We start from the raw sequence: 24,119 nt of genomic DNA, 5'->3' as shown, positions 1-24,119 counted from the left end.
TGTTGTTGTTGTTAATTGTCGTAGAACATATGCAAAATTTCCCTTTTTACTTAATAAAAAATGTCATTAGACACTAATTTGCTCAGGTGTATTTTGCTACAGTTTTCTATTTCATTTGAGGTTTACTGTACGTTTACAACGGTAATCGCCCATCAAAGCAAACAAAAGTATATATAAAACATTCTTAAAAGATGTGAGTGAATTTTTTTTTGCTTTAATTTCAACAAAAGTTGTGTGAATCTAATGTGAATCGTAAGTGAGCGTCTTCTAGTAATAACACACCATCAATAGAGGGCAGCAACGAACCGGGGATGCCCAAACAAATCCGAGGAAGAAGCGTCACACCACCAACTAATGAAAGAGAAGAAGAAGAATTGAACGTTTCCCGGTAGATGGCGCGCCTCGGGTCCTCCCTTAGGTGGTTCCAAATTTCTTTTGGATTTTGAGTAAAGTACAAAGAAAACTGTTTTAAATGCAATTGAATGGCTTTATCCAGTCAATACATCATGTTGTTTTGCCAACATTAGCTGTTTGCTGGCGACGAGTGACTGCAAGACTCATCGCAGGAACCAAAGGTAATGTTTGGCGCTGTTGTCTACAAATAAGGTGACGTCATTTATTTCTGATTTCACTTTGCAAAGCTGCATGGCAAGCTTGTGTTGTTGTTATTATCGGAACGAGCGTGCTAGCTAGCTGAAGCTAACGATGGTGACATGTCATGGTCAAAAGATCTCAAGAGACCCGCCTTGATTCGCTCAAGCCACCGATTCCAAAAATGGAACAACGGTGCGCCAGTGAAGTCAAGTCAATTGAACAAATTGGTGGTCATGACGGTAAAATATTGTGCCGTGTCACTGATTTGCTTCCCTTTCCCTGTGGGAGAAAGTGATGTCAAGCGTCAATGGCAATTGCGTGTTTGTGCAGACCAAATAAGAACACATGCACCATTTACTGCCTAAAATATGTTATTGTTGCTGCTGTTATTTTTGCATAATTTAAAGACTGCTCATACGTTTTCATTTAGCACCAACTTTTATTGAAAAAAAAACAAAAAAAAACAAGACTCGATTTGATGCACGTTTGCGTGACTCACTAGCGCCCTTAGCTGCGTGTTATGGTAAATGCAGCATAGCGTGCCTTCCAGCTGCTCAACTTGAACTACACAGTCCTGTTCCTCGAAGGCCGCTGACCTGCCTGTTTTGCCCCACCGTTATCTAGCTTCTGTAGACCTTGCTGATTATCTGATCATTTGAATCAGGTTTGTTGCAGCGGGGAAAACAGGCAGGACAGTGGCCCTCGAGGAACAGGATTGAGGACCTCTGCTGTTGAGCGTATCCCAACCTTTAGTGATTCAAGGGACAAATTTTACATATGTTATTATAAACGATTGTTTCTGTTCGAGGACGCCTAAAATATGTGAATTTCCTTCACAATAACACAATCGGACAAAATCCATGAGTTTTTTTATTCTGTTATTGAGATTGTTGTCTTGATGAAGGACTGTGCGACCCATTCGGCCTTTACACGTGATTACATTTTACCCTTACCCACTGATAATTTATCTTCCTATTTTTAGATTATTTCCAGCTGCTTTCATTTTTATTTGAATTCATAAATGTAAACGTAATTATCCGTAAGCGCACTGTAGATGCTGACGGATTCAGACTACTGATTGCAGTCATATCGTGGGCACACTAAATGAGTTGTTCCTTTGACACAGACTGAGAAATGGAGGACGGCTCGGAGGTGACGGAGAACATTGTCTTCCGAGGAATGGAATTCGCCGTGAAGGTAGAAGTGGATAATGGCGTGCTTCTGGTGGAAATCTCTGATTCAAAGACGGCAGACCAGTGGAAGGGAGAATTTGATCCGGCGTGTAAGTTGTCACTTATCATTCAACGATGCCGTGTGCGTGTTTTAAGTCACATTCCTCACCTTGCATTCTTCTCGTTTTCATTTTTTCCAGATATTGAAGACCTCACGCGAAAAACTGGCAACTTCAAACAGTTTCCCATCTTTTGTAGCATGTTGGAGTCCGCCGTGAGAAAGGTACGCCGGCAAACAAAGCACGCACGACGCTGTAGGTTGCTCGCGAGTCAATGGAAGGATGTGAACGGACGGGAAGACGCTTCGGGCTGCATGAGCTGAAGCGGACGAGCATTCGTTTTGCTTCCACTGGAGCGAAAAATGTACAAATTCCCGTGTTATCTTGTTCCCTCTCTCCGGGCGGGGGAGGTCGAAGGGAGTTGGGGGAATGTCAATGAAGCAATTTTGTGTGCATCGAGGTTATCCACCGCAACTAGAATGACACTCTCGGGTGTCTTTCGTGCATTTGTTGAACGTAGTCAAGACGCAAACCGAAAAACAACTTGGATGCTGCCAATTCGATTTTTGATTTGTCATTTTATTGTCGTGTGTACATTAGCGAGCGCAACCGCAAATAGATTAAAAGTCCACAAGCCATCCACGCTGGATTGTTATGAACAAAATGTGCGTCTTGTTTCTTTTTGGATGCATTTTCTGCAGACGAGTGATTCTGTCACACTGGACTTGCTGACCTACGCGGACCTCGAGCTTCTGCGGAACAGGAAAGCGGGAGTGGTCGGTCGCCCTCGAGGCCATCCGCAGTCATCCGCGCTCACCGCCAAGCGCTACCTTATTCTCATCTACACTGTGGAGTTTGACAGGTTTGCGTGCCTTTGTTTGTTTTTTTTTTTGGAGGGGGGGGGGGGTTCCCCGCTCTTTTGGTTGTTGCGCACGGCTGACTTGTGTGCTTCTGTAGGATTCACTACCCTTTGCCGCTGCCGTACATCGGCAAGCCGGACCCGGCCGCCTTGCAGAAGGAAATTAGGAGCCTGAGGGCAGAGCTAAGCGCGCTCACCTCTCAGGGCGTCGGCAAGTCTGCGGAGCTCGAAATCCACCGCTTACGAGCAGAGTAAGTCCAAGTGCTCGTTGTCAATGTGCGTTCCTAAAGTGGAACGATTGAAACGTTCTTATTGAAAATTCGCTACATGTGAAGTCAACTGGAAGTGTGTAAATTGTCTACTTTTCCCGTTGACCCCCCCCCCCCCTTCAAGGAAATTTCCCAAACTGGAAACATCTGGCTATTCATGTGACGCTGCTAATATTTTGCTTTTAAGGCTGGCTGTGATGAAGGAAGAGAAAGAGGCCATCGCCAAGGTCCTGGAGCGACTGCAGCTCGGCGGAAGCGTCCCTACGCCCGGCGGGTCTCAAGACTGGAGGAGTCGGGATGTGGTGAGGACCTTGGAGGAGCAGCTGCTCAAGGAGAAGGCCAAGAGTCAGCGCTCGGCCAGCAAACGATGTCAGGAGCAGCGACTCCTGATGGAGCAGGTGGGAGCGCTCGTGGACGCCGTCCCACTCGGAGTCGTGAGCTTTCTGTCACGCTTTGAACTCTTTCGTTCCCGTCCTTCCAGCTGGATGAGTTGAGGGCCTCCGAGTGCACGCTACGCCTTCATGTCAAGAGTCTGACCAACGAACTGGCACTACTACGCAGAAGGTTAGACGGCTATGTGATAGATATGTCCGGTAAATCTTAATAGGCAAAGGCCGCCACTGATTCTTTCAAATGTATAAATCTTTCTCCACTCTCCCTCCTTGTATCTGAAGCAGAGGGACGCCGGCGTCCGCATGCGGGGGGATCTATCGTTCGCACAACTCTGCCAGGGGTCGCTCGGGATCCAGAGAACGGAGAGGCGACAGAGTGCAAAGGTCAACGGAAAGAGGGGGAAGAGCGGACTCCACAGGGCCGCGCGCCGTCGTACGAAGGCCGTCACCTTCTCCCACCGGTGTGAACTTTGCCCTCTGTAACAAAGTCGTGGAAGTCACGAAAACAAGGATTGCACATAAATATACAGTTTTACGGCTGAACAATTTTGAAAAATAATGTTCTTGCATTTTTTTCCCCCCCTCAAAATTGCAATTGAGATTTAACGTAATTAAGCAAGCAATACATTCATAGTCATCTGTATTCCAATAAACAATTTCTTATTAATTATACCATGACTTAATGACAGTTTATTCATCTTCTTCAATTAGTTTATATTTCTGTAACTCTTCCAGGGTCCCGAGCACCTCGCTTCGACCCAACTGCTTACATCCAGGACAAACAGCGCCGGCTCAGAGAATCTGAACTCAAAAAGTACGTTTCCCTTCCCGCCAAAATCTGTTTTTAGGAATGATTATCATTTGTCTCGTGCGTGTCAGACAGTTGAAGGTGCGGCGAGACTTAATGATGTCGCCGTCACCGGTACCGGAACGAGGACGTTCCCGCTCCAGAGAGGCTTGTCCTCACTTGCGGCGCACCGGCAGCCGAGGGAGGAGCTTGTCCATCGAGCGGTACGGGAGCAGAAACTCCTCTGAGAGTTCCTTAGTGGATATGGAGGAAATGACCAAAGCGCTGCTCAGGTAACGTTCCTCAAAGTGAATGGAGTGTGCCGCTCCCGCATGTTCTCGCATCTCATGTGCCTTCCGCTTCACAGAGGGAGGAAACACACGTTCAATGGCCCCATTGCGGTGAGTGAGGTGTTCTTGATTTCTCGTCACGGTCGGTGGTGACATTAAACCTCTTGAATCTGGAACATGCTTGTAACCGTTTACAGTCCAGAGGAAGCCTGATAGCCCGGAAGCCCTTAAGCAGCACTCCGACTTACAGGATGAAGGACAAAGGTAATTCGGTCATTTCTCAACTGATTCGCACCAATCCGACTTCAAAATATTCATTTCGCCATTCAGCCTTCGCTTGCAATTTGTCCCAAATGTGCGTTCTCTAGTTGAATATCTCAAATTGAGAGCGTTCTCGTCACGTGTTGCATTTGTTTCTCCTCAGAGAGCTCCCGAGACACAGGCGCGGAGCTGTCGGAGATTGACGCCAGACTTCAGGCCCTGCAGGAGTACATGAGGGACTTGGACACGGGACATTGACAGATGGTGCAGCTGACAGCCCAACAAAGTTCACATGCTGAACTCAAGAAGTGAACAGCGTTTGCAGCTCTGAACGCCATTTTACTTCCTCCCTCTGCATGGACCAGAAGCGTTCCGAGACTGTGCCGGACCTCAAACTTCAGGAAATGAAAGCAAATCACTGTGAAAGTTTCAAGACTATTTTTACATGAGTGTTTTCAATCTTTTTTTTTTTTATTAATTTAAAATATTAATGTGAATAAATGTGGCTATATTGCAAACAAGTGGATTGAACAAAACATTTGGCAGTGCTGATTGTTAACTGTGGCAAAAGGACACACATTCTGTATTTAAACTGAAGTACAGGATATATATATTTATATATAATATATATTTACGGTTCACCATTCATAAATTGAGCCATTTCGCTTTGGTGCTTAGGCCGAAGCAAGAAAAAAAAAATCTTTTCACTATTTTGGGTGACAGGGAATTATGAAGTAAATTGAGTGTCATTTGGACAAAAGTAGTGCTTTGTCGCCATCTTGGTGTCACGGCTATAAATTGGAGTTTCGCTTACACAAAAGTAGTGCTTTGCTGCCCTTTTGTGGCATTTACAGGCAATCGTAAATGTTTTGGGGGGAGTGTCAATTACAGGCAGATTTCCACCAAAAAATATTTTACACACCTTACTATTACAATCATGCTCACATGTTTTATTATAGAAGCCGGTCCAGTTTTGATTACATCTTTTTCTTTATTTGTTGCATGGGGTTTTCTTGTAGTCAAGTATTTTTCTCATCATGGTATTTTTGATGTAAGTTTATTGATACATGAAGGAAGTACACTTCCTAAGTTGCTCCAGTGACAAAAACAGTGCAAGACATTACCAAAAAAAAAAAAAATCACAAAAAGCAAAAATTGGACATTTTTACATAAGCATAGAAAAAGGAGTGTAGTATTCAAAGTGTCACGCTGACTGATCAGACATCGATGCCAATTATTATGCGATTTCTAATTCCGGTTGCTCTTGGAAAAAAAATCAGAGCACCTGAAGTTCCCCATAATGTTACGCCATGGCTGGTAAAAATCATCACATGGACGAAAGTGAATTAAATGACCAAGTTGGTCACATTAAAGTGCTTATTGGAGAGCATGTGAACCAAAAAAAAAAACTGTGGAAATGATTTCAAGACTTAACCAAGCGATGGCACGTAAGCGAGGCTTCAGTTATTTGCCGATGTTTGCTGGTCGGATGGTGCGGACGCAGTCGGCCCGTGCGTCTCTTGATTCCGTCGCACGCTCAAAATGGTCTGGATGTGTAGTGTGAGCTGGAATACAAACGGTGGTGAGCATTCATTTGGCCAAAACAAACACATGATCCCATTTGAACTTACTAATCGCTGCTCTTCAAGAACTTCGGCATAAAAGGCCTTTCGCCGCGCCAGCTCCTTTGAGTCACTTTCTCGCCACTGCACTGCCTTCACCTTAATCATATCCACGGATATTTGTGGATGTTGGCGCCACTGGAGCAAAAGTAAGGACAGGAATTTGACAAACGGATGTGATCCATGAAATTGTAGCCATTTATTCCCAACAGTCAATTCTCTTCCTTTTTCACTTTCAGCGTATGAGAATAGATTGATTTATTTTTTTCGTTCAATGAGATGTTGCCATGTGCGAAAGAGCCGTGCTGGGACCGATGCAACAAAATCTCAAATCAACATTTCTTTAACCAATCGGTTTTCCAATTTGACCTCCAAAATCTCAGCATTTTAAAAGTTGTTTTTGTCATGTCATTTGATAATCTCAACTGCTACAGATTATTGATGATTTCTGGGGAAAAAAAGTACAAATTGCATTTTACATTTGTTTTGGCCAGTTCTAAGAAAAATCAAAAAACAAAACTCTTGAATGTTTTCGAAAACCTAAAAAAAAAACTATGGAAACAAACAAAATCTTTAAGGTTTGGGGACGTTAGAGTCACTATATTTTGTGGGAGCTTGTCTTTTTTTATCAATGCATGGAAATGTTGAAACGATTACCATAGTGACTATGTATCGTCATCTCATTGTTAAATCATTCTTTTAAAGAAAAAAAAAAACATGGCCGACTAAATGATGGAGCAGGCATCTATTGTCCTTTAAAACTCATTATTTGCCTTCTTGATGCTCTCTACCACTTGGTTGAGTGGGTAGTTGAGGGTTTTAAGAGGTGGAATAAATAATCGAAGTCCTACCTGAAGGCACAGGCGCACCACAGAATTTGCAAAATGGCAGAATGCCATTTTGAAGCAGTAAAAAAAAAAAAAAAAGAGCGTGCTGAAAGAGCTTTGTTTTCCCCTAACATTTGTCGAGTTGAAATTGGATCATTTTCACATCCCTTCCGTCATTGAATAAGAACGGCAGCGCACCACTCACCAGGTGGAGCACGTACTCCTCAAGGGGGTGCGACGTCATGGCCTGCACGGCCTGGAAGGCGGCCGCTAATTTCTCTCGGCTTTTGTTCAGCAAGTGCTGCAAGCGCATATGTTGTGTTCAGTCAAATGCAAAAGGGCGGTGGGCGGAAGATGCGGCATATTTACCACCAGCTCTTCATTGGTCCTCATATTCAAGGTGTCCAGCCTGATTTTCACTGGGGCGCTGGCTGGGTGGGACTAAAGACAAAGACGTACTGGTATTAGACTGGGAAGTGCGTGCGCACGCTGAGCTGCTGCTGCTGCTGCTGCTGGCTCATTACCTCAGCCTGATACTCCGCCCAGGCATCTTTGCGTTCTGCTTCAGTGAGCTCCTCCTCTTGTTTATGGTCCAGCAGAGACGCATGCTCATGGTAGCTGACAATTTGATCTTTGCACTTCTCCAGAAGCATCGCCAGAACGTGATCCTGACAAGACGTGTGAGAGTACACGATTATGAACAAGTCCACAAAATGAACGTGAAAATCGTTACCTTCGGCAAGTCCGAGGTCTTCCGCTTGGTTTTCCTGGAATGAGGCTCGTCCAGCATGTCCGGCTCAAACGTGTAAAGTTCGGTGAGCTCGGAGAGGGTGAAGTGTCTCTCGATCTGCTGCTGATCCACCACTCGGTAGGACAAAGACTGCTTCGTCACCTGACGATCGTAGATCTTCTCCTCCATTGTGCCCTACGCGTCAACGTAAGACGCAAACAAAGACAGATTATCGCGAAGTGGCTGCCGAATTAATGATGAGCTCACCTGCGCCAAGAAGCGATACACGAACACTTGCTTGACCTGGCCGAAGCGGTACACCCTGTAGATGCTTTGAATGTCGTAGGAGGGATTCCACGAGGCGTCAAAGATGATCACCCTGTTGGCAGACACCAGGTTGATGCCAAGCGAGCCGGCCCTTGTTGAGATGAGAAATAATCGGCCGCTAAAGGGAGACAAGATTACATTTGTCTCATGACGTGTCCAATGTTTTTGGGGTTTTTTTTGAAAGGAGAAAAGGAAGTCCAACTGTACCGTGGATTAGCGGAATGATTGAAACGATTAGCCCATTTCGTCCGTAACGCAGCAGTGGTGGAACCATCCAGGCGGTAATAATCAACGTTTTTGATCCAGCTTCCCGCTATGTGAAAACAGAGGCCACATTTCTTAGAATGGTACAATTGTGGTCTTTTGACTGGAGTCAGTAACTTGAAAAACTTCTAAGATGGAGGACGCTCGGGTCAAGATACCGCCGAAAACATCAACAATACCTTCAGATGAGTCCTTTCGTCTCCGGTGACAATCTGTCAGGAAACTCTCGATCAGGTCTAACGAAACCAGGGACTGACTGAAAACAAGTCTGAGGAAAGAAAAGAAAAGAAAAATTGTCTCTTTGCACCACGGAGATGTGTTGAGATCGAGGGAGAGAAAAGACACATACACTTTGTCGTTCAGCGTTTCAGCCATCCTCAGGATCTCAAACAAGAGGACCAACTTGCCCGAGTGCTCCAGGATGTCGGAGTCGTGTTGGGAAAACATATTTTTGAACCAGCACGGGCCTGAGAGGGCACATGACACACAAGGAGAGCGTTTGTAAGGTGCTGCCGTAACGACTGCGACACTAAATCACTCTCGCTACCTTCTGATGCAGCATCAGCAACATTTGCTGCTGTGGATTGGCTCGGATCATCGATGGTGCTGTTGCTCGGTCCGCTATGGCAAGCCAAAGGACTAGAGTGTTGGAAAACACTACATTAGTTTAGGAAAGTCAAAATGTTCTGCTTAGCATTTGCCTGAGAAAAAATATATATAAAAAATTGAATAAAATAAAATAAAATAAAAATAAATATATATACATAAATATATAAATAAATAATATATATATATATATTTGGTTTTTTTATTTATTTTATTTTTTTAGAAAAGGTCTCATGTTTTCACATTTTGTGGTAGGCTCTGGGATGAGAGAGAGAGAGAGAGAGAGAGATATGGGGACCCCATTCACCTATATTTCTTTGATACACAAAAACAGCACAGCTAAGTTATAGGTCCCAAAAAATACAACGTAAAAAAAAATATATATATAAATTGTCTGAAGTTGGTTATTTAATTGAGCAATTTGATGGTGGTTTCGGTCGGTATTACCTTTCCATGAGCGGAGTGCCGGAATTGATGTTCTTTCCCAAACGTGCCTATCGGTAAACAACCGTTATTTACCAAATGGGACAGGTGTGCGAATTTTAATTTCTTACCCTGAGCTTTTTTTCATTGGCCTTGTAGCTGAGTTGAAGGCACCAAGGATGAGTCCAAATTCGAGCGAGGGCCTGAAAATCCTTAAACAGGTTTGCGCCGATCTTCATTTTCGCAGTGCCGATAACGTTGCCCAGGCCTGAGAAAACAGGCCTTAACTTAAACATCATCCTTTTAAACTAAATTAAAGGAATTAAAAAAACAACGCCTATTATAGACAACATTTTTCACCTCTAACTGTCATAAAATAATTTAATTTCTTGAGATAAATATTTTCTTGTGAGTAGAAAATACCTTCAATAAGTAACTTGCGGATGACAATTAACAATCAATGATCGATAATCAAGTTTTGGGGAATTTTTCCCCAATGCCAATGTCGACTCACCACTGACGTGCTTCAAGTAGTGGCTGTACAACGTCCGCTGAAGCCGAGACACCCTGACTGCCACGACGTACTCGTACTTGGGAGGCAGAAACTCAGTCAGCTCGGAGTAATCTCTCCTCTAAAGGAAAAATAAAAACGTGTGAGCGATTGCTGAGGCAATAGAGAAAAGATGACAATAAATAAAAAGGACTTGTTACTTGCACAAATCCGGTCAGCATGGCATGGAGGACGTGAGCGCGCCTCTTCATGATTCGAACATCTCTGGGCGTGGAGTCAGCGCATTGGCCATTCTGGATGGGGTTGACAAAGCGGTTTCGAAACTCCCCCAGTGAGCCCAGAAGGTTCTTCTTGATGAAGTTGACCATGCAATGGTCTGTGGGGACAAATAGGAAATTGAAATCAAGAAAGGGATTCGAGTCGAATCGGCCCAAGACGCAACACTGCCAAGAGTTGAATTAGTGCAGCCGAGCAAACTTACACTCCACCAGATTGTTTTGCAACGGCGTGCCAGTGAGCACCACTCTCCGTCGCGTCTTCACAGCGCCCATGACTTTGGAAATCTTGGAGTTTTCGTTGCGCAGAACGTGCCCTTCATCACATATGACGAAATCTGGACCTGAATGCGAAGCGGCCTCAGAAAACATGTCCAGGTATCGTGAAAGATGCAAAGTCCTCTACCTGGATCCACCAGGATGTTTTGAAGCTCCCGCTTTAACTTCTCGTCCAGTTTGGGGGCGAGTGAGAGGTTTCGGAACATTTCGTAGCCGATAATCATCACCCCTCCAGTAATGCGCCAGCCCTGCAGCGCTCGGAGTCGGTCGGCAAAATTCTTTTTGGTGGCCAACTCGCTGACCTGTCATACGTTTGTGTTTCAGCACATTAACCGCATCGGGATGCGTGCGCACGTTGGTTCAAGTTAACGTACCTTGACGATGTCTTTCCCTAATTCTTTTTGCCATTTCTTGAACTCGCCCACCCAGTTGAGCGCCGTGTTGAGAGGACACACGACCAGGGCCGTTTGAAAAGGTAAGATCGTCGACTGCAATACCGTGTGCAGGAAGGCGACCACCTAAAAAGAGGAGGAAAGAAGGAACAAATCATGGGAGACGGTCAATCATTTGGAATTTTGGGGATGGATAGTAACAGCGACTTAACATTTTTCTTTTTAATATAAGAAGTGATACTATAAGCTTTACTGACTCTTGTGACTTGTTTTTTTTTTTGTAACTTTCCAATCAATCTTCTCCATACCTGCAGAGTCTTTCCGAGGCCCATGCAATGAGCCAGGATGCAACCTGATCCTGGAGAGGAGTTGGCCTTCTTCACTGACTCACAGCAGTTGTCCCAAATGAACTGGACTCCTTTTCGGTGAGGACAGAGAGAAACAAAATCATTTACGGGGCGAGTCATCTAATCGTAATTAACAAGATCTAACGAGATCTATTAGCGGCCCTCGTGAGGTTGCTATTTTCAAATGAAATTGCCCTTTCTTTCTTTTTTTTTTTGTTTTAAACCTGTTTTACAACCTCAATACGCGGACCTCCAACTTAATAAGCAAATTAATAAATATATCAAATTGTTATTTCTATACCCCAGGGACATGTAAAAAAAAAAAAAAAAAAAAAAAAAAAAAGGAGCCACAAGAGGGTCTTAGTAATTTTTTGGCGCGTTGCCTCAAAATCACGGGAGTAAGCTCACATTTTTGACATCACGGTAGACCAGATAGCACATAAAAATGTCATTAGACACACGAATGAATGAATTCCGACCAGAATCATCAGAAAATCTGAGGAAGGACCTTTTTTATGTTCCGAAGTGAGTGTGAAACGCCTTTGAGGTGATCGCGATGCATGAAGAAAAAGGTTTGACATGTTGGCACAAGCGAGTGTGTGCACTCACCATCCACTTGGTGAGGCTTGAGATTAGTCACGAGGTTCCTGTGCACCTGGACTAGAGGTGTTCTGGTCTGCTCATCTTGATCCAGAATCAGCTTGGTGGTGACAGACTCTTGAGACAAATTGACAACAATCGTCTGGAAAGCAACGCCGGCGAGTGAGTCAGTTTGTGACGACGACAAAATGAATTGGTTTGTTTTCGCTTGGAGTACCTCTCGTCGCTCCTCCATCAGTTGCTCCCGACTCGCCAGTCGTCTGCATCGCTCCTCCTCCTCTCGCAGCGCTTCCTGGGTCTCGGACCGGAGATTGTCGTCTTGGATGATTCTGCGGATTTTTTTGCGTCCTTTGGGTGTGCCCGGAGTGTTGCTAAGTTCGTCGCCAGCGTTCGTTTCGTCGTTCTACTCCAATGTGAAGAAGTTGGGGTCAATCTATGAAAACTCTCCTTTGCCGGTTGTGGTGAGCGGTCGTTGCTACGGTTACCTCCTCACTGCAACTGTCAGACAACAAAATGCAGGTCGCCGGGGTCTTGCCGACAAACGGAGGAGACTCCTCTTTGGCTTTAGACGGTGAACTGCAACAGGAAAATGACAAGAGGATACACACATGCAGTTCCTACCATTTGCGTATTACGTCACAAGAGTGTCCCTCCGTCACAAACAATTTCTAGATCACTTGTCCTCAATTGGATCAGGAGCAAAAGTGCAAAAAAAATGGCTGTGCCAAGCTTGAGGCATCATATTCCAAAAGGCCTGAGTCCGTACTTACTGCCTAAGGTGCGGCATTAAAGTATTGAGCAAAGGTTGCGAATACTCATATAAATGTGATGACATTTTTAATATTCGATTAGCCCCCCCCCCCAAAAAAAATTTTTTTTAAATGTAAAGTTTTTTTGAAGGGAAAAATATATTTTTTCCATTATGGGATGAGGCTGTGACAATTCGTTGTATGACAAAATGACTACCATATTTTCCGGATGCGGTGCAGATTTTCTGTGGATTTTTCATTTATTGTTAGGGGCGCTCCACAGTTCAGAAAATACGCTAAATAAATCTCGCTTTTTTTTTTTTTGCAAACTTTTTTTTTTTTTTTGCAAAGTAGTTGGCGTGTTAAAAGGCACCGTTTTAATAATCTGTTGATGTACCTTTATGTGCATTCACAGTACAAAATCGTTCTGTTCATGCAGTAAAAAATTTTTTTTTTTCAACATAGAAAACTGCGACTGAAAGCCTGATGCGGCTTGTATATTGTTTTTTTTGTGTTGTTTTTTTTTCCCCAAAAAAATAATTACGGCGGCTAATAGTCCGGATAATACGGTAATTCTATCTGGTAATTGAAACATTGAAAAACAACAGAATGATAGCACTAATTTCCCACAGAGTAGAGAATGTTCAACTGATTGATCAAATATTCTTTTGTCCTGTCACAAACACAAAGTGGATGTTTTTTTTTGTTTTGTTTTTTTAATTTCCTCATGTACCTTTCAAGCTTCTCTTCTTCTTCCGACACACTCAGCTCCTCGCTCATTCCAAATTCCTCCAACTCCGACGAGCTATTATCAGTAATTCCGCTCTCATCGTCAACTGGACATAAAGCAGCGCCGCCACATTAAAAAAAAAAACTTCCAAGACGCCACCCAAAGGCAACGCTTCATGATGTGTGACGTGTCCTTACTGCTCGACTGGTTGGGGTTGACTCTCGTCTTCTTGTCTTCCTTTCCTGCTTCATTCCCTGATGCTGCCTTGTCACTTCCTGTCCCTTCATCCAAGGCGAGTTTGTGGCGCAGCAAGTGGTGCTGCCTCACGTTGGGGCCATCGGCACCAGCGTCAGAAGACAACTTTTCGCCTGTAGCACACATTCGAATGACTACATAACCAACGGGAGGCTCGGACTCCCGCCAGAAAATCATTTGAAACAAACCTGACTTGTGCTTATTTGGAAGAAATACCACTCACCGCGGTCCTCTTGTCCACATTCGTCACGGGCTTGTTTAAATTCCCTTTCAGGCTCAGAAGAAGACTCAGCATCCTGCGTTTCCTCATCAGACGATAACTCATCGAGCGATGAGAAGTTGGTATTGATTTGGGCCAAAAGTATTTTCTTAGCGATTCTTTTAAAAAGTAGAAAAAAAAGGACAAGGTACCTCAAATTCAAATTTCAAGATCAAGTCACATCAGCTTCAGCTGGGAAATTAAAAAAAAAAAAAAAAAAGAAAATATTGCAAGGCAAAAGTGAGATCAGTTTGAGTTTAAGGCGCCTCTAGACAAAGCTGAAGCAAGTCTACGAAAAGCCAAAACAACAAAGTCGAACCTAGTGACAGAGTGATCGTTCGACATGTGAAGCGGCAGAAAAAGACAGATCAGACATTTTAAAGAGCAAACATTTATTGGCGCAAGCAAGCATAAATGCACAGATGGCACCAAAACACAAAGACATTCTTTAAGAGTACGCCCGTCTACGAGCGGGACTTTTTTCTTTTTATTACATCATTCCCTCTTGCATTTCCTAAACCGCAAAATACACTCAATTGACAAATGTATGCAATTACACCTACAGCCAGCAGGAGGGGGGAAGGAAGGAAATATAGACAGTCTCCCACTCCTTTGGAGTTAGCTATACAGCAACAACTAGTCGGGGAAGACTTTTTACAGGATGCCGTCGTCCTGTAAATATTATATTTCTATCAATTCATCCAGAAGGACTTTTGTGAGATTAGAGCTCGCCGAATGTTAGAGCTCAGAGATTCACCTTCCGTAAACTGGGAATTGTCCAGGAAACATCGTAAAGATGAATTGAGATTTAGGGGCGAAAGAACGATCTCTGTGCAAGGATCAATCCATTTTGCTCATCCAAAAAAAAAAAAAGTCTTCTGGCAAAATCTAAAACATTTACAACGACCACATATAAATAAATACTATACACGGTAAGCGATGTAACATGGTATCTCTACACTATACAACAAATGAAGTATTATTCTGAAATCTCTAAATCATCCTGCTTATGACCCACATTTAAAAATGGAGAAAAAAAAAAAAAAATCAACTTTGAACGTTTTGTACGACCAGTCCAGTGCTGCATTAAGACAAGTCAAGACTTCTTCTATACTTGAGCTCAATTGTCCATCCTATTTCAAATCTCTCCGAAATCCTGACGCTTGCACATGCGCCTAATCGAAAAGTAGGTCATCGACATGAGTCACAAGAGGGGAAGGGGGCAGCCATCTTCACTGCCACTGAATCCAACGTGTTAAAACCGGGAAGTGTTACAGTGTAGCAGCAATCAAGATTGGGGGAGCACAAACAATGTGATCTTCACATTCTTGCTGACCATTTTACTAGCGAGTCAAAAAAAAAAAAAAAAAGTCACAAACTACAACCAAATGAGTCGAGGGCTACAAAATCCCACATTTAAGACATTTCTTCCTAACAGCACTGCATTCACTGCTGTGCTGTCAGAAAATCCGACCTGGAGAGAAAAAACACGAGAAACAAACATGGGTGTCATTAAAAAAAGGACAGAATCGGAATTTGGGTGCTTGTTATTGTTGTTTCACAGCCCACTCTCAATTCTCAGATGTACAACATTGTTCCGTCTACTTTCGACTTGGAAGTACTGACCTGCGACATTTATTCCCAAACACCAAATTGTCTCAACTTCAGAGAACTGCGATTGCTTTCTCTGAAGCGGCTCGGAATTGGAAGGCATTTAAAGAAGCTGTGCGTTCAGCTTTAGAAAATGGTCAGCAGTAATGTTTATCTGTGCATAGAAAGTGGGGTCAAACATACAAAAAAAAAAAAAAAAAAAAAGAATGTTTAAATTGAAACATGGCACATTATGAGATCCGTTCCATAACGACACGGCAACCACGGATTGCGATTACAGCAGCTCATTTGGCTCACAAGCACATCAACGGACTCTTTCCAGCTGCTTTGTTTTTTTTTTTTTGTCACAACAGGAGGCTCACAGGGAAAAGCCCTTCGGAGTCAAATGTTGGCTTGAGTTTCAACCGCGTAAGTCTCCAGCGCTCCTCAGAGCTGAGCCTTGAACACAGTTATACAACTCTATTGATCGCTACGTAAACTGCTGCAGCGTCAGATATCGCGATACCTCGGCGGACCAAAGACTGCGTGTGCGTGAATGAGGCCACACTGGACTTGCTTATCCAGAGCTCTCAAAGTCTTGTAAACTTTTTCATTCGTGCTTCTTCAAAATGACACAGGTCATTCAACGTCTGTGCAGGATTGCAACCGATTGTGAATGCCCCCCCCCCCACCTCGACCGAGGAGGCGGAAGTCAAAGGCCATTGGCATATACTTTTTGTTGACAGTGCTCGATTGCACGTGTTCTCTTTTTTTTTTTTTTTTTTTTAAAGTGAAGTGACAAAAGGCAGGCCATTTAAAATAGAAAAAGGAGAGACTAAATACCAGTTTTAAAAGTATTATGTCACAAGCAAATTTATTATTCATTATGGTGGCAAATACCAGAGGCTTAATGTTGACGCCTTAAATGTTAAAACTTTGCACTAATTCACAATCAAAAAAAAAAAAAACTGAATTGACATGCAACACAAATCACATATTTTACAAGCAGATGTGATTTGTGTCTACAGAGAGTTGCATGGTTTCAAGGTTGGTTTGGTTTTTTTTCAGTTATTTATATGACAAGATTATGTTCACCACAAAAGGCAAAGAGAGAGTAGATTTTTTTAGATAGCAAAATAAAGTTTCAAGAATGAAGTTTCAACACAAACCAATGGAAAGGCAACTTGGGTAAAATAGGTTCGATTTCTGGCCACATTTAAACAGGGCCTGACAAAAGGAAAAACATTTAACGTTTTAAAAGGAAAATCAGTAGAGAAAAGAACAGCAACCTAAAGTGAATCTTCAGACTTGTGCACTTCATAATTATATTTTATGTAAAAATTCTCAGGGGATTGAATCGATTGCAACTGGAGTGTTCTGGTTGTCTATTGCAACAGTCAGACCGAATGTTTCTGCCGTCGATGCAGTTCACATGATCAAGCGCGGTTGCGTGCCAGGCGAGAATTTTTGCTCCATTTCGGCGTGATAGGCTCAGATTAATTCAAATCCAAATGTTTTTGTTTTTTTAAAGCACACATAGTATGATGAAATAAAAATGTGGGACAATGTCATTGCGGTCTATGGGACGAAGATTTACACAACACAGGCACCTTCATCTTAAATTGAAAAGACCACACCAAAACGTTGATCCACACGCGCACGAATCAGCGGCATATTTCAGTAAACAGGCTACACTAACCAGCGCCAAAGTAGTTAAAAAAAAAAAAGTGTCGCGTGTATTAAATATTTATAATCTCATCCATGTTATTTGATCTATTTTGCACCACCGGGTCCTGACTTTGGAGATCTACGCAATAATAGGTCTCAAAATTATATTTTTTATCAATTTAGCTTTGCTAAGAGACTATATATTTTAGTGACATAAGTTTACATTTATGGACAATAGTACAAAAAAAATGCTTCTTCATATACAGAATTACAGAATTGACGGCACTGTACATCGTGACAAAAAAATCTAAATCGCAATATCTGTCTGAAAAACTACAATATAATTTTTTTCCCCCTAAAATCATTCAGCCCCATCGGGCACAGATGACGCATTTGAGGCAATTTGAGCCAAAAATCCACACATCTGCGCAAGGAGGAAAAATTGGAGAACTTTTATCACCTCAAGGGCACCAAAAGGTTTCAAGAAAGAACTACGTCACACACAGCGTCCAGGAAAGTTCATTTTGGAGTCAAGATTGAACAACAATGGTGTAAAAAAAATATATATATGTATAAAAATTCCACTACGGTCTGCATTCACCTGGAGGTCGGCTATCAACACCTTTCTACTTCAACAAGCAGCAGCACAGCACAGACACGCACTGGCATAGTGAAATGAAAATGAAAAACAAGATCCTAGCAGGCTACAGGACTTAGAGGTTTGCAACACAGACATCTTCCAAAAGCATCCAGGACCAAGCCCAAAAGGAGCAAAGCTTGGAGAACTGGAAGCGAGGAAGGAGGCATATCTGGTGAGAGTATTGACTTGTTTACAGCTGTTGAACCGTCAACCAACATCGCATTTAGCAGCCAATGGAACACAACCAAACCAGCGCACAGATCACGAGTGATGTTCAAACTTTTTTTTGGTCTGTTGGAGAAGGAAGAACCCAGTGGCAGTGCTCTTGTAATGAACTTTTTTTTTACATTTATACAATACAAATACAAATATGGATGCACAAAAAAAAAAAAAAAAAAGTACAAGACAACCTCCGGGGTCCTCCTTGTTGGGTTAACAGAAAAGCCGCACACACTGGCCCATATTTTTTGACTCACACCACCCACCGGAACACCGTGCATTACCAGAACCTTACAACACAGACCGATAATGTTCCTATCAGCCCACTGGCCAAAGACAAAGCGTATAGGCACCAGAGGGAGGCCCTCAAAACCTGTGGTTACCCCAAAAGGTCATTTTGAAAAAGTCCATCTAGTTCCAGGAGGAACAAAAGCAGGGTAGATGAAGGAAAAAAAAAAAAAAAAGGAAGAGTGAAACGTCTTCTAAAACAACCAGAACAGTCCAGTTATGGTAGATTCAATGCTCGGAGAATGAAATTACCTGGACGAATGAGAATGATCACAGGCATCTTTATTCAGTAATATATTTAGAAGATTTTATATGAAATAACCTAAACACTAACAACGATGATTTACGATTCAGTGCGTGGTAGAAAATCAAAACAATGAAGGTGAAGCATTTCCGTTTTAACCTTGCCAATAAATTTGCCTACAACAAACGTAAAAAAATTCAAGAGAATTTTTAACAAATGAGACATGGGCTTCCCTTTTTTTAAACTCAATCTGACACGCACACGCACACACGCACAAAATCGGAACGGCAAGATTTCAACTTCATACTTCACCTTTGAAAGTATGTCACATTTGCATCAGTTCAAAATGCTTCACACAACTTTGTTGATTGTGTAGCACCCCAGGCGAGCAGGCTCGACTTTCGTTACTTGGTTCAAATACTTTCACAGCATATAAACCTGTCAGTCATACACGAACAGGTTGGAATATAAGGCAACAAACAGTTCCTCTTTTAGGACATTGAACTACAAGCTTCTTTCTTCTATGTCTGGGGGCAATCAAGTTAAGTGATAAAGATATACATTTGAATAAATCTTTCTGTCAATAAAACAGCCCTACGTCTTTTCTATTAGAATGTGTATTTGATTTCCGGCGCTCGACTGCAGCTACGTTTTGGCCGCGCGTGAAAAGACCGCAACTGACTCTTGATGGCATTGGAGTTGGTGGATTTAGCAGCGGCTTTGCTTCTCGGACTTGCAGTCTTTCTCCCAAACTTTGGCTGTTTTACACACTCTACTTCCTGGCTTTTAGAACCATACCTATTTTCAAGGTCGTCGTCATCCCCTGCTGCCCAGTTGGGTCCAGCTCGATCCTCATCGCCTGCGAAATTAAAAAAAAAAAAAAAAAAAATCAATCAAAATAAAAATGACAATTACGAGCGTGAGTGTGAATGTTTGTTTGTCTAAGTATCCTGAGGGGCCTAGATGTGTGATGGAAAGATGCACGCTGTAACTTGTAGGCAACATCCGGAGACAAAAGCACAGCAAATGTACGCTCAAGTGAAAGTAGATTTGCAGCCATTCTAGTCGCGTATCCTACAAATTGACGTCAAATATGCTTGACAAGACAAAATCAAAACCAAAAAGCCAGGAGTGTTTTTTCTCACGCGTTATATCGGCTCAAACTCTGATTAAGCATGTCCTCGATAACTGTAAATACGACAAGGTTTTGTGAGTGACGAGTGGAACTGTGTAGCGGAAATGGGGCACGACGTCAGACTCACCAGATGATTGACGGAAAGCCGTCGGTCCCGATAAGGCCGCATCGTCTGTGACTGCTTTCATCTTCTGATTGTCGGTGTCACTCCCGGAGTCGTCGTCGCGTTCGTCCTCGCTCGATGACGAGGTGGTCTCGATTACTTGGTGGCGAGCATGAGTCTTGTGCTTTCTGGCCTCCGCTATGGCCTGCTGTCGAGCACACCCTTCCGTTTCGCTCTTGACGAGATGAGACTTGCCGATGGACCTGAGGGTCTTCAGGTGCTGCCTTGGATCCGGCAGGTCTTGATCGTCACTGGAGGAATCCGTCCCGGGTTCCCGCCGAGTCTTAGCGACGCTGTCAGACTCGGGCGAACGGTCCAGCAGTTTACGTTTGCGGCGAATCCTCTCGGGCGATATCGGGGTGTTCTTTGTGAGCCAGAAGAGACGCTTCTTGGCCACTTTGCCGGACGCTTGACTGCCATCATCACCGTCGTCATCGTCACTCCGGTGCTCGTCGGAGCTTCGGGTCATCGCGACTCGCTCGAGAAGCACGGCGGGTATTTCATCTGAGTCGGAGTCATCTCTGGTATGGCTTAAACTTTGCTCTTCGGTGGTTTGGGCGACCGCTGAAGTCGGCCGTGCTTCGGAGTCCGACTCGCTCTCGCTGTCTGCCGTGGAGAGCGACGCTTTACCCTTGACGTCGCTGGGACGACGCAATGGCGTCGTCTTCACACGAGGAGACCGCCGATTGCCTCGCTCCTCTTCTAGGTGCAGCGATGTGCTTGCGTGGTCCACGCTCATGATAGTGTCAGCAACGGCCATGTCTTCATTTCCTGGCGCATCTTTTCCATGAAACATTTCCTCTCCCACGTCTTGTGGAAGAACTGAGCTTGGCTCCTCCGCCATCGGTACAGGTGTAAGTTTGACCACTAGCTTTTTGGTCATGTTGAGACTACTTTGAGGAAACTGCGGGCCCACCGTCTGCAGATTCTGTCCAGCATTGTGTGAAGACGAGTCGACGCCCTCACTTGAGCTTACCACATCAGTAAGGACTTCCTTTTCCGCAAATTCATCTGACAGCTTTGGCAACGTATTCAAGCTTCCATCAACGGATTTCTTCTCGTCCGCTTCTGTGGCAGCTTGGGACACAAAGTTGTTGCTAAGTAACTCCTCCCAACAACTGGAGACGAGCAAGTCGCTGAATTCTTCCTTCAGGCTTTCCTCGAGAGCCGAAAGAGACAATCGCATGGATTTCACGACTGTCAAATACGACTTCAAATAGAGGCTGCGAACGCCTTGTTTCGTCTTTGTCGCAGTATTAATGAAATGAATGAAGTTCGTGTTCACGTTGTTTGCCGAGTCCACTAAATGTTTGACCTTTGCGGTCATATCCTTGGAGACATTTAAAGTGTTGTAATTGAACACAACGCTACCATCCGTGCCATTGTGATCCCATTTAGCACAGGGGAGGATTTGAGGTAGAGGCAGCATGCCATAAAGATCCAATTTCTCCGGCTCGGCTCGGTTTCTCTTGCGTTGCTGTTGCCACAGATGCTCCATATTCTCCAGCACGCTGTCGCAGGCCACCACAAGGCCAAAAAGGGGCTCGGGGTTACACACGTAGCAGTACCACTTGCTCTCCAAGATGCCAGAGAGCTCCTTTCGCCCCAAATTTCTCAGAATGCACTTCTTGCAAAAGGCGTTGCTACAGAAATCACAGCAGATGAGGTTGCCTCCTTCTGCACACCAACTGCGAAAAAAAAAAAAGTACAGAAGGTACCATTTAGACGCAACACTTCAAAATAAAGTCTTTATTTTCCCATTTGAATCTTACCGACACTGCTCATCCATTCCATCGGCATCCTTACTGATGTCGTCACTCGAGTAATATCTGTAGCATGACTGACAAACCAAAACGGAGTGAAAATGACAGATTTGTTAGACGAGAATAATCATGCACCGGGGTTGGAAAAGAGAAATGCACTTGAAATATAGTGAAATACCAAAAAATGACAACGTATTTCTGACTCACCTTACAAATAAGTACTTTGAGAACTGGATGGCGAATTAGGGAATCTCTCTGAAAGTGGTTCACCTGACGGCCACAAGCAGTGCAACTGACAATTTCCAAATGGTCGCCCCCTGTTAAAGCCCACAAAAGCATTAGCTACAAAAACGTCTTCTCATATCTTGCTGGGAGAAGAAATTTCTTGTGTTGTGCAATTTTGGCCACCGCAAACTTGACTGACCTCCTCGTCTCCTTGAAAATTCTTTCCGTAGCACGTTACTTTTCCGGCTGCGGAACTCAGGACCCCTGAAGTCATCTCGGCCATTATCTACAGCTTCAGGTCTGACCAAAACAGTGCCTAGACAAATCATGGCAAGCTTGTCATTACATTGTAACAATATAAAAGAAGGATGCAGAACTTTACAAGTGAATTGCGTCAGTATGGATGGAATAGACAGTGTTGTTGGATTTTACAGGAAGAACTATGAAAAAAAAACTGCATTAAATTTAAAACCTGTGCAGAGTTGTGTTTCAAAGTAATGTCATGTGGCAAAAGTAAGACGTACCTTTAGGAAGGCAAGTAGAATCTGGGTGACCATTTGCACTGAAGGGGAAATCTACATTGTCGCTGTCGTTTGAGTCTGCAGATTCGTCCAAGCCAGAATGCTTTGTAACGACAGAAGGTTTTCTGAAATGATATTGAGAAAGAAGTGAGCCAGTTTCTCTTCTATTTTTGTCATGTGCTGAGCGTTTTGCATGCAGTTCTTCTAAACCCACCTTCTGGAGAATTTTGTGTCCACTCGTGCCTGCGAAGAAGCAAAGTGACACTTTTAAGATGCTGTGCACAGTTCCAATTGTTGTATGTGGATTTGCATCTTGCCATGAATGACAACCAATAGTAGAAACTAATAATTAAAGTTCATTACTATCACTCTATCAATGTAACCTATTCCATGCCATGACCACGAGAATGTTAAGACAAAACCTCCCAAAACAAGTTATTTTTCATTCGTGTTAACAATGGATTACAAATGTAAAAACGGCCATTTTCCTGCTTTTGCATTTTGATCTTTGATTAGGACACCCGGGAACTGTTTTATACTTAAAAAAAACAGTAGTATATCACCTTTAATACATTTGATGTGACTTGCTGAAACGTTTAATATTGAGTGTTCCATTACCTCGATTATAGAAGGGGCTGCCGAATCTTCCACGGGACCATTCCTGTTTGTTCCATCTGCAAATGTAACATAACATGTCAAACAACATTCGGACCAATCTTACACAATAAGTGTGACTAGGTTGTGATGTTACCATCAGGCTCAGTTGAGCCATTGCTGTCCTCGTGCGTAGAATGGGCCAGGTATTCATGGAGCTTGTTGACCAATACATTGAGCTTGCTTGTCGTAGCACTGTAACCCAGACAAAAGCTGTGTTTTCTAGCCATCTGTTTGAATACTAAATACTCAAATATCTAATAGCGGTAGACAATAAAACAATTAATGGAGCCAACTATACAAGGGTATACTATATTACCCTGGGAGACAGATTTATATTCTGGAACGTGAGTGGGATGGTTCCATATCTGAACGTAAGGCAGTTTGGCTGGGTCCAACATTTCTGATTTTGACCACTGTATGCACGTGAACAGTAATTCAATTGAGACATAATGCGGCAATATGACAAAACAAATGTTACTTCTAACAATAAAGTAATTAAAATCTTAAATGCAAGAACAAATGTATCTTGTTCATGCATTTTTAGACGAGTCACTAAGTTATTCGGAAATGTAAGCGTGTATAGCTTCAGACTGGCAGCGAGCCATTGTAGCTAACCTAGCATATCGCTATTCACCATTCTTGCTAAGAGCGTACGACGCAATGCGTTCGTCTATTTACCTCGACATCGCTGCAACATTTGGCGAATTCTTCTACGTCCTTATCTTTTAAGCATGCCAAAAAGATGGGCTTATTTTAAGCGCAGCATCATACAACAATAAAAACAAATACAAGGCCCCCCATTTTTCGTATTAGAATGTCGAGTTACTCAGTTTTCCTGCAAAATGATTTGCACCATTATCGCCCCCTGTTGGCCCGGAGTAAAAGTCACGGTGCTGTTGAAATTAAAATTGGGAACATGGAAGAACAATAGTTGGCGCTAGTTTTGCGTTATCTCGAAGGAAGTTAGTATGCTAATGCACGCAGAACTTCAGTTTCACTTATGTTGTAGGATAATGATTATAAATGTTATGGCGACCGCACAGTGGCTGCCACTTCAGGTTTAGAGCAATAGTGGTCCAAACATCTGTCAAATCAATCAATATTTCATCAAACATTCACTTGCAGTA

The 24,119-nt window shown here is 43.2% G+C and overlaps 2 protein-coding genes across 5 annotated transcripts; one reads left to right on the top strand and one right to left on the bottom strand.

Moving 5' to 3' along the window:
* Positions 1–319: 319 nt before the first annotated feature.
* ccdc61 (coiled-coil domain containing 61) lies at positions 320–5,204 on the top strand. Of its 3 annotated transcripts, none has more exons than XR_015839610.1 (13): positions 320–418; positions 528–575; positions 1,721–1,876; positions 1,967–2,049; positions 2,527–2,687; positions 2,783–2,935; positions 3,141–3,351; positions 3,435–3,517; positions 3,628–3,806; positions 4,081–4,159; positions 4,225–4,425; positions 4,500–4,686; positions 4,847–5,204. XR_015839610.1 is itself a non-coding variant. In XM_088279879.1 (13 exons), the coding sequence occupies exons 2-13, from the start codon at positions 1,729–1,731 to the stop codon at positions 4,939–4,941; spliced, it is 1,494 nt and encodes a 497-aa protein (XP_088136005.1). In that variant the 5' UTR covers positions 353–575; positions 1,721–1,728; the 3' UTR covers positions 4,942–5,204. The 3 variants fall into 3 exon arrangements, 1 of the variants encoding a protein (XP_088136005.1); XM_088279879.1 differs by having other exon boundaries at positions 353–575; positions 4,500–4,533; positions 4,620–4,686; XR_015839611.1 differs by having other exon boundaries at positions 353–575; positions 3,631–3,806.
* A 519-nt stretch (positions 5,205–5,723) lies between these two features.
* Positions 5,724–23,850, bottom strand: LOC148320339 (chromatin remodeler ATRX-like). Of its 2 annotated transcripts, none has more exons than XM_088279874.1 (35): positions 23,671–23,850; positions 23,087–23,184; positions 22,954–23,009; positions 22,550–22,578; positions 22,339–22,460; positions 22,014–22,130; positions 21,797–21,906; positions 21,599–21,666; positions 19,791–21,514; positions 19,327–19,387; positions 13,844–13,998; positions 13,563–13,754; positions 13,369–13,471; positions 12,372–12,462; positions 12,104–12,289; positions 11,896–12,028; positions 11,248–11,357; positions 10,922–11,065; positions 10,675–10,849; positions 10,475–10,612; positions 10,194–10,369; positions 9,997–10,114; positions 9,614–9,750; positions 9,507–9,553; positions 9,001–9,092; positions 8,803–8,920; positions 8,633–8,721; positions 8,397–8,502; positions 8,130–8,307; positions 7,866–8,057; positions 7,657–7,800; positions 7,502–7,573; positions 7,338–7,433; positions 6,315–6,443; positions 5,724–6,248 (listed from the first exon to the last, which is right to left on the bottom strand). In XM_088279874.1, the coding sequence occupies exons 1-35, from the start codon at positions 23,676–23,678 to the stop codon at positions 6,144–6,146; spliced, it is 5,619 nt and encodes a 1,872-aa protein (XP_088136000.1). In that variant the 5' UTR covers positions 23,679–23,850; the 3' UTR covers positions 5,724–6,143. The 2 variants fall into 2 exon arrangements, with proteins under 2 accessions (XP_088136000.1, XP_088136001.1); XM_088279875.1 differs by having other exon boundaries at positions 13,563–13,733.
* Positions 23,851–24,119: the final 269 nt, after the last annotated feature.

The sequence above is a fragment of the Idiotropiscis lumnitzeri genome, chromosome 17, assembly GCF_059441095.1.
Source record: "Idiotropiscis lumnitzeri isolate Australia: NSW breed Sydney's pygmy pipehorse chromosome 17, RoL_Ilum_1.0, whole genome shotgun sequence".
In the NCBI taxonomy this organism is placed as follows: domain Eukaryota; kingdom Metazoa; phylum Chordata; class Actinopteri; order Syngnathiformes; family Syngnathidae; genus Idiotropiscis; species Idiotropiscis lumnitzeri.
The sequence above is the reverse complement of the archived record's forward strand: the minus strand, read 5'-3'. Positions and strand labels throughout refer to the sequence as shown.